General features: G+C 46.8%; 1 protein-coding gene across 1 annotated transcript in view; it reads left to right on the forward strand.

Moving 5' to 3' along the window:
• LOC135389747 (ovostatin-like) overlaps nt 1–9,710 on the forward strand; it is a 58,333-nt gene extending 48,623 nt beyond the window's left edge. Inside the window, exons 28-32 of the mRNA XM_064619779.1 lie at nt 1,280–1,392; nt 5,700–5,787; nt 6,958–7,026; nt 8,593–8,695; nt 9,305–9,710. Of these exons, the coding sequence (XP_064475849.1) occupies nt 1,280–1,392; nt 5,700–5,787; nt 6,958–7,026; nt 8,593–8,695; nt 9,305–9,414 (483 nt within the window). The 3' untranslated portion in view covers nt 9,415–9,710. The remainder of the gene's footprint in view (nt 1–1,279; nt 1,393–5,699; nt 5,788–6,957; nt 7,027–8,592; nt 8,696–9,304) is intronic.
• Nucleotides 9,711–9,948: the final 238 nt, after the last annotated feature.

The raw sequence follows: 9,948 nt of genomic DNA on the forward strand, positions 1-9,948 counted from the left end.
GGCAAGCCCTATCACCACCACCGCCACCACCACCACCACCGAATTGGTTCGAAACTGTCTCGTGAGGGAACAATAGGGAGAAATGGGGATTGACCCGAAAATGCCCCGTCATCCCGTCATGTCCCGAAAATGTCCCAAACCCGTCATCATGGGCGCGGTGACGTCATCTTGGCGGAAGCCACAAGGGTGCGCTACCGAGATAAAGGTGATTGAGAACTGTTCTGTAAGGTGATTGATTGCTAGAGCAGGAACCGGAAGTTACTGAAGTGACCTCACGGGCTCGAGTTCTTCGAACCAGTCCACTACCGTCTCTGTCCTCACTGGCTCCCTCTTCGAGACAAAGGAGTTGTAATTAGTAAAGCCTGGTCCGCACTACACGTCCGTCCGTCAGTGTTTCTGTGTGACGGACGCATGGCTTTCAAATTCTTTTCAGCTTTTCCAACGATACTTTACGAGAAACTGCTTACAGCCGACTACGGGTGCGTTTTCTTATTCAATCCGTGTAGCCAGGAGTTGGGTAACGACGTCAGAGCCTTTATCATCACGTGACTCCAGAGTAGCCACCTTTGACCGTAATTTTCGAACGGCTAGAGTTACTCTGCGCTCAAAATGGTGGACTGGCCTGACGGGCGAGACGATGTGGAAGTGCTGGCAGACACTCTGTTTAACAACTTAACGGAGATGCGTGCACTCCAGCAGATTTTGAAAATGCTCGACAGTTTTTAACCAGTCCTACATTTCGAAAATGAATGAACACCACCCATATTGTCTGTCAACTGGACGGTTGGTAGCAGACGACGCATCGTCGTCTGCTAGCTTGTGTGTGACGTCAGAACGACGGCTACCCTTCTTCAGAGCGGAGTAGAGTAGAGTTGTCACTCCCTGGCTACTCTGGCTAATTTTCGCCGCAGAGTTATGACGTCATTTCCGCTAATGTGGTTACTCTGGCTATTTTTCGCCGGCTGAGAGTAACTCGGAGTTGCCAGAGTTGAATAAGCAAACGCACCCTACATGAAGTGAAGTTTGATAAGAGCGCGCGGCGGCACAGTTACCGCGGCAACAACAGGCATTTCTTGCGTCGCTGCGTCCAAAAATTGAACTCGGCGTACCTATGCGTCCGTCGCTTTCGAAGAGCTTGCGTCGGTTCCTGGACGGACGCAGCGTTCACGGACGCATTGAAACGCAATAGCGCTGTCCAAGCTTAAGACGCGAATCTTTCAAGTACAACCGTAGCCGAAAAAATTTACAAAGTAATGTCATCTTTTCTTTTTTCATTTAGGCGCAGTTGTTCTACAACGTGTTCAACTCCCCAGCGACTCGTGGCCTTCAAATAAATGCTACGGCCATGTCAACTCCAGATTGCTTGTCTGTAGACCTCAGCGTATGTATACGGTAAGTTTCTTGTGCTTTGTTTCGAAGCTCGGTCTTCAAAGAGATTTGTGAAACTTTCAGTGCTGTCACTCCTTTATCCTTAGTTACATTGAAGTTGAAGGTTTCTACGGTTTTAAGGCTACGGCTTTTTAAACGCATCATCAAGTTGTCGAGTGACCGGACGGGCTGTTTCCCCAGCTTGCAAATATTCATTTGTTCCTGTGGTCATCTTATTTTCTTTTGTCATACTGTTATTAGAACTATGGTGAAAGAGAAATCGCAGAGACTTTTCCAGTCTATTACTTTTAAGGCGTACTCACAGTATTTCTACGATATTTTTATTTAAATGCTAATACAACACTCTTAAAAATAGTCCATGATTTGTTAAAAACGCTAGGTGGAGTTTATTTTGTAGCCATTATGCACGTGAATAATGGGAACAAAATGGGCACCGCCTCCCGTACGATTTGGAAACGTTTACCATATTGCATGACGCCTGCTTGATGCTCTGAGTGCGTCTCAGAATGCTCGTTGTTTATCCAATATGCTTCTCTGAGGTCCTTCGGTATATGTTAGAAAAGTGACTATGATCCTTTACCTTCTCGGTTTGATTCTGATAATTGCAATTAATATTCTTAATACTCCTTATAGCAACACCAGAAGTACACATATGATTAATTCGTGAATGCAAAATTTCCCCTCGCGTAATCTTTAGGTTTTAAATCTAAATGCAAATTCTCAATCTCGTTTGCGCGCCGGGTCGCTACATAAATCTACAAGTTTCAAAGAATTAACGATCCGTGCGAAGTGTTCGTAAGTGCAGTTTTAGAATCAACTTAAAATGATCTGTCATTAATCACCACCGCGATCAGGGCCGTCTCCACGAATGAGCCATATTTTCGGCGAATCGGCTGCTTTGGAGCCATTAAATTAAGTCCGCGCTAATAAAATTGCCGTAGACTTTTTCATTGACCCTCACGCATCGCGCAAGTACTCTACCTGCACATTATAGAAACCACTCAGCTGTACGCTGCGCTGAATACGTTGAGCCTTGCACGCATTACTGTACCCACTTAGGACAGAACTTCACCACGTAGCAGGCTCCTAGCTAGCCCCGAATGACACCATTCTCTCCCATGACTTGCTGAAAACGGCAAGCGTGCATCTATTTGTGACACTTACGCACTTATATTGATCGTCACGAAAACGCATACACCCTGCGCTTTCTACAAACCAGGAGTGTTAATGGGATCGTTCCGTGCAATGGTTTGCTTTCAGCGTGTTGTGTGGTGAAGTTCAGTTCTAAGAGGTGACCACCTTTTAGAGGTAGACCTTTTAGAAGAGGTAGACCTTTTAGAACTAGGGACAAAAACTTTGATGATGGCTGGAGTGCTTCACCTTCATAGGCGATACTTTACCCCATTGCTCGTAATTTGGTGGAAATATAATGATGAGCCTCACAACGAAGGACGAAGTCTCAGACAGGACCACTCGAAGTGCACTAGTCTCTAGGGATTCCCAAGGGCAAATCAAGACTACGGCAGAAAAGGAGCCTTTGAAGTGTACTAGGCCCTAGGGCCCCTAATTCCAGAGCGAGAATACCGCAGAAAAGGTGGACCCCTTGCAGTGCACTAGGGGGGGGGATTTATTGGCAGAAAGAAAAAGAAAGGGGAAAGCACTAGGCTCTAGCGATGCCCAAGGGCAGAGCGAGAACGCGGCGGAAAGACAGGACCCCTTGAAATGCACTAGTAACTACGGGTCCCCAAGGGCAGAGCGAGAATACGGCAGAAAGGGTAGACCCTTTGCAGTGCACTGGGCTCTAGCGATGCCCAAGGGCAGAGCGAGAATACCGCAGAAAGGACCAGTTGGTGCACGGTGATATAGGTAAGAAGAGATGACACTCTCTCGTCTCACCTTGCGAAGGCCGCGTCTAGATACCCAAGCAGCACAATGTACTGAAAGTCGAGTGCAATAGGGGTGGACGGTATGTGTCTTATCAATGTTCTTTGGTTTCACGAATCTGTTCAAGGCCTTTCACCTACCCGTCCACTCCTATTGCACTCGACTTTCAGTGCATTTTGCTGCTTGGGTAGTATTCGTCTCCTGAGGCCCCTAATCTGATCGCCATCTCTCGGCGCGCAGTAGGACTAATAGGACAGCCAAAAGTGACCTTCGCCTCTCCCGGCGTTGCAGCGAGGGTCTTCGGTAGCTATATCTTGCGCACCGTGAGATGGCGATCAGGCGAGGGGCCTTGAAAGCGAACATTGGGTGCGTTCAGTAGGCGCCCCTGAGCGCGACTGTTTTCACTCACTTAACGCGACACCAGCGCCCCTCGCGCACCCGTGAGTGTAAGACTCCGTGCCGCTTTTCGAGTTCCCGTTTCATTTCGGTGCATGGAAGCAGACGGCAAGCGCCCGGTTGTTTGAGATCTTCCGTGACCTACTTGCTGTTGAGCGTAGGGTGAGCGCCGGCGGGGCGACCTTCGAAGTGTAGGCTCGGAAGCAAAATACGGACTTTACTATATGTAACCCAATGCCCCGATGTCAGTAAATAGTTTTCTAGCTGGTTTTATGCTTTTTTATTGGTGGACAACTTCCACACGGATACCGGCGGTTATTCGCGAGAAATGCGATGCCCTTTAATGTACACATCTTCACGCCATGCAGCCGTCTCCACAGTAAGCAGCCCCTATGACGACACTTAGAAATTCCCATCTTTTCCATTTCGTTTGCTGTTGCGTCTTCACAACCGTAGTCGTCTCTAAGCCAAGTCTAACTAAGCCAACGTGTCCTCCGTCTGTGCACTGCGTGAGCAGACAACAAGAAGCGGCATCAGCGAGCCAGCAGTGTTGCGGTCCAAAGTTGCTTTTCGCTGTTTAGTGGCCGCTCCTGGTGTGTCATACCCCCGGTTTGAGTGCGCCAAAAGGGGAGCGCATCCTTAACGCTCCCATTATCTGGACGCTCCGCTGTCGTGGGTGCCATCACCTCTCCTTATCTTACACTGTGCCTTGAAGTGCACTAGGCTCTAGGGATCCCCAAATCCAGAGCGGGAATATGGCAGAAGAGGACCCCTTGAAGTGCACTTGGCTCTAGACCCCCCCCCCCCCGATTACAGAGGGAAATTACGGCAGAAAAGGAGGACCCCTTGAAGTGCACTGGGGGGGGGGGATGTTTATTAAGAAATAAAGGAAAGGTAAGCCAGACAGAGGTTGGCTTGCTATTCCAGAAAGAAGAAAATGAAAAGAGAAAGAAGAAAAGGAATAGAAAAAGAAGATGAAAAAAAAAAAAACCTCAACTATCATATCACACACACGGTCACACACTAGGCTAGGCTAGGCGGTGCACTAGGCTCTAACGATGCCCAAGGGCACAGCGAGGATACGGCGGAAAGAGAGGTCCCCGTGAAAAGCACTAGTCTCTAGGGATCTCCACATGCAGAGCGAAAATACGGCAGAAGGAGATGCCCCCTTAGGTGCCTAGGCTCTATTGATCCCTTGTTCCAGAGCGAGAATACGGCGGAAAGCGAGGACCCCTTAGGTGCGCTATTCTCTGGGGGTACTCAAGGGCAGAGCGAGAATACGGCGGCAAGAGAGTGCCCCTCTAAGCGGCACTATGGACTCCAGGGATCCTCAAGGGCAGAGCGAGAACACGGCGGATAAAGAGAACACCTTGAAGTGCACTAGGCTGTAGGGATCCCCAAAGGCAGAGAGAGAATACGGCGGAAAGAGAGGGCCCTCGAAGTGCATTAGGTTCTGCGTATCCCCGGGAGCAAAGCGAGAACACAGCGGAAAGAGAGGACACCTTAAAGTGCACTAAGCTCTTGGGGTCCCTGAGGGTGAAGCGAGAAGACGGTGAATGCAGTAGATTTGACTATAAACCAAGTAATTTCCTCATAGTGAGTGGGGGCGAAAGTGTAGCTGATTTAGAGACACTGTAAGTGTTGTCCTCGAGCTTGGTAGTGCGGGCAATGAAGAAGGATGTCTCCCATTTTTTGCCAAGTCACAGTGACGGCATCTGGGACAGTCCACTACTGGTGAACACTATAGTCCCAAGCACAACGCCAGTACTCCATGCCAATATGATGCGTTCAAAATGTACAAGCTCACTGTTATTGATAATAGAACTGAGAAAGCAACAGTAAGCCAACACCCAAATTAAAAGTTATCCCAGTCAGCTTCGTGTGATGTCCCGTGATTGTTGAGTGACCTGCGAGCCGTAGAAGTCGTAACTTCGTTATATAAGGCTCGGTAGTTCGTCCTTCGTCTTATACCATAGTTTTGTCTCAGTCTTAGAAGCAATCAACGTCCAATAAGAGGTTTCTTTTTACAGGTACACTTTGGGCTTCCTGCAGAGTGCAGCGATCGTGGACATTACTCTGTTGTCGGGTTACGCTGCGGATGAGACGTCACTTCGGGATGTAAGTTCATCTTCCGTTGTTGTAGAAGGCTTTCTGAGAGACGCAGGTTAATTTCTTCTTGCGAGAAAGCCATCTTGGTTGTCGGCTCTTGAAAGGTTCCTTGTTTCGATGGCATGCCACTTTCAGTTGCCGTTCGGAAGTGAGTCTGTCGTCTCCTAAACTTGTTGACTGTGTTGACACTGAACGAATTGCTCGTGCGGGGACAGGTGCTTTCCAGAATCCGTTCCTATTGTTGTCAAAATGTCACCGCCTTCGAAGCGTCGCTGCACCCTGCCACTTGTGTTTTGTTTGTAAAAACGTTTTACCACAGTTGAAGTGTTCAATGACGGTATCGTCCAAGAAGTTGTTTATTATTACTTGTAAAAAAATGTTGGGTTATGAAGGCGCGTGAAGAAGGTAACTGAATGATGGAAACGGAAACGTTGACAGTGATAGGCAAACTTCGTGTGTCGTAGCTTACTTGCTTGCTTGTTATTAATATATTCGGAGAGGAACCATGGGATGCATGACTTTCCCGGTACGCTCTTGAACCAGGATTTCGTCACATAACAGGCTCCTTGCCGACCAGCGTTGTTTCCTCAGATTTCTTGAAAATGGTTGTCGTACGCCTTTTTGTGACACTTACACAATTACATTAATTGCCACAAAAAGGTGTACGCCTCGCAATTTACACAAATAAGCAGCAGCAACGGTATCATTCTGTGCAATGATTGGCCTTCAGCATGTTACGTGGTGAAGTTCTGTTTCACTGCCTCTATGCCTCACTTTGAAATCGTCAACTCTCCTCTCCCACTCTTCTTTCTTTTTCTCTTTTTTTTTTTTTTTTGGGGGGGGGGGCTCTAGTCGTGACGATGCCCACTTGAGTGCGGCCAACAACGGCAAGCCACTTCCTATTATCTCATTTCTCACGTCTTGTCCGCGAAACGATCACGTGAAAGACAGTGAGCGCCAGAAAACTGAAAATCTCCAGGGTCGAACACACCTAGTTTGTTCTAATGAAAGCATCCCAGTAGATGCATGGTAAGTTGGTCATGCGACTCCGCGACGACAGTCGCGACTCCTCGAATCGGAGGGTGGAGTCCGCATGGCATTTCGGGATTTCTAGAATACACGGGTCTCATTTGTACGGCGTGGTCAGTTTCATTCAATGCATTCACGTTCATCACACAGCTTCAAGCTAATGGAGTGATACAGCGCTTCAGGATCGATGGCAATAGGGTCCTCCTCTTCATTCAACAGGTGAGATAGTCTAAGTTTACTCTTACAACCACGCATAATGGTCACGTGCCCTCGCGATGAGCACAATATCACCAGCGAAGGGAATGGAAAGAAAAAGAAAGCAAGGAAAACGAAAACAAACTAAAATGGTGGTTCCACCAAAATGCATGTGGCTATTGCAGAGCACGTAAAGGGGCGCGAAAGAGCAAAAATATCTCCACGCGCAATGAAAGATGACGTTACCTTGACATCAACTTAAAGGAACGGGGGTCATCGGTTCCGTCGTTCGTGATTTTATGATCAAAATTAACCACGACTTTCGCTGTTCCCCCTTTCTCTCCTTCGCAAGAAGCGCGAAAGAGTGTGGAGAAGCCTCGGATTGGTCTCCCCAGACGATCTCCTGCCATGATTGGACAAATTGTTTGAAGAGACCCATGAGAGCCCTCTCCGCATTGTCGCCCTTCTTGAGATGGAAAGAAAGAGGCGCAAACTGCGTTTTTTTCTATCGATCATAAATCACGAACTACGCATCGGATGAATTCCGTTCCTTTTGTGTTGGTGTAGAGGTAACGCCAACTTTGATCCCTCAATGTGAAATTGTTGCACTTCAGTGTCTCTTTAACACTTATTTCACTTAGAGATGACGAGGGCTGAAGACGCGATGAGTTAAAGCTGGAATGGGAAAATGAATGAGGGAGTTAAAGAAGAAAAGATGGAAAAGAGAGGAAATAAATCGGATGTAAGTAGATGGTGAACAGACTGTATTAAACGAGGGATTCAGTGGAGTTCCAACAGAGTTACTCCGCTGGAGAAATTATACTACAGCGCCATCAGCAGCCGTCTATGCTATGAGTAAGGGTAGGTGGTGATAGATCATGGTGTGGTACGATACAGCAGCAAAACACGGACAAAAGGGTTAAAACAATGAACAGAATGGGTGATGTGATGTGATGTGATGTGAACAAAGAAAAAAATGGGGATGTTAGTTTCGACGAAGTCAAACTGGCTACCCCAGTACACTTAATACAGAAAGTTCAAGCCGATGATGAGATGATGAAAACACAAAGGGATGATGTCCAGAGACGAACAGAGATGATAATGGAGTTCAACATGTAGGTCAAAAGTTCAAGAGCTGCGCCCAAGTGAGAGTAAAGTGGCGGAATCGCCGGGGGCACACAGAACAGAACAGAATGGGAGTTGCTGACGTCCCGTTGTGTTCCTTCTTTTAGCCCCCTTTGTCCATGTTTTACTGCTGCATCGTTTCACACATCTCGTGTAATGCGTCTTGTCAGTTGATATTACATTTGGGCTGTCTGCATCGTAAAACTCAGCCGACCACTTGGTGACTCATGCGTCGAATGTGAAAGAAAATTATGGACGGTACCCCGCCATACTAAAACATATTTTTGCTCCTCCGGACGCCGAACGAGTAGCGTCTTGTCGCAGCGCGCGCAGGACGATTGCGGACGGTACGCTAAAGCTCTGCACCTGTCTCGAAAAAAATGTCTTTGAGATATATTGTCTTACAGCTCTGCGTGCCACTCTTGTCATGCTACTCTTCCTTCCGCTCATGATTTTGTTTTTCAGGTGTCCATGACGCAGACTTGCTTCACCGTCCGTATGACCGAAATTTATACAGTGAACGGCTTGCGGCCTGCACCAGTATCGGTTTACGAGTACTACAATAACGGTAAGGAACAGAAAGGCTGTCCGAGACACGGTAAAAAGTATATTCAATCAAGTACATGGAATTGCCCAAAGCGCAGGTTTACCAATTAAGATACTTCGAAGGCAATATTACATTACGTTTGCAACAATGTGCACTAAAGTATTCTTTTTGTCGGCATTCGATTACTCAAAATCAAATTGAGCGCTCGGTATTAGCAGAGTGTGCCTTTGTCTCTTTCGGTAGCAGTGTCTATTGCTCGAATACGTAATCAAACACGCGCAGATTATAAATCCTAAAATTTACCTAAGGTCATATTCATGTATGCACAAAATGACTTATTTCTTTTCCAGCATGTCTCTCATTTTCCTGAGTCGTATAATATTTTAGTCTTTTACCTGCAGCGCCAGAAGACATGCAAAGGGGAAAAAAAAAGTTATTCATGGAGGAGAATCAGTAATCTTGTTGATTCTGCGGAACAGCTTTGTAACTGGAGGAGAATGTCTGTTTTCCTAATGGCACAGTAACAACTAACTCGTGACATCAATACTGAACCTGTACCGCATACAGTGTTTGGTTTCGCGTTCTTTTAATTCGGCTGTACCTGAAAGAAACCATCTCATTATTGTGCAGGTAACAAAGCCACTGCCCTGTACAGTCCTGGAACCGACTGCGTTCCTGCTCCGGGAACTAATTCGTCTGCACCACAGCCAACCAACGGAGACGAAATTATCTACCAATGACCATCTTACCCGAATACACTCTACCAGCTACTCTAAAATTGATATAGTCAGTGCTGTATCGGAAAATCAGCGTGTCGGTACGCGATTATGCGTACTAGAGGACAAGAAAAGGGGTCTTTTATTTTTATGCGTATTTTATTACCATTATTTAACTGTTCGGGAACACCTCTATGCACTTGGAATAGCCCAAGAAGTAAAATAGGATTGACCAGTTGTTTGACCAGCCCGTCTATATGTTTATGAAAGTGCGTAGCGGCATCTGCGTGTGAGATCCGGCTTTAAATAAATTGAGATGCATATAAGCTGTGCTTTATCTGTTTGTTACGCTTGTGCAGACCGCACTATTAAAGCTCTATCTGGAAGAAACGAAGCTGCCTGAAAGGTTACAGTGAGGGGTCATATTGAGCAGCATATCAATGATAACAACGTGCCAAACGAAAAATGACGAGTTAAGCAGTAAACAGAAATGATAAACAAGTTAATAGTGGACCGTTCCACGTACCCCGATGCCATCAGGGGGGTATCAAAGAGTGC

The sequence above is a fragment of the Ornithodoros turicata genome, chromosome 3 (assembly GCF_037126465.1).
Source record: "Ornithodoros turicata isolate Travis chromosome 3, ASM3712646v1, whole genome shotgun sequence".
NCBI lineage: Eukaryota > Metazoa > Arthropoda > Arachnida > Ixodida > Argasidae > Ornithodoros > Ornithodoros turicata.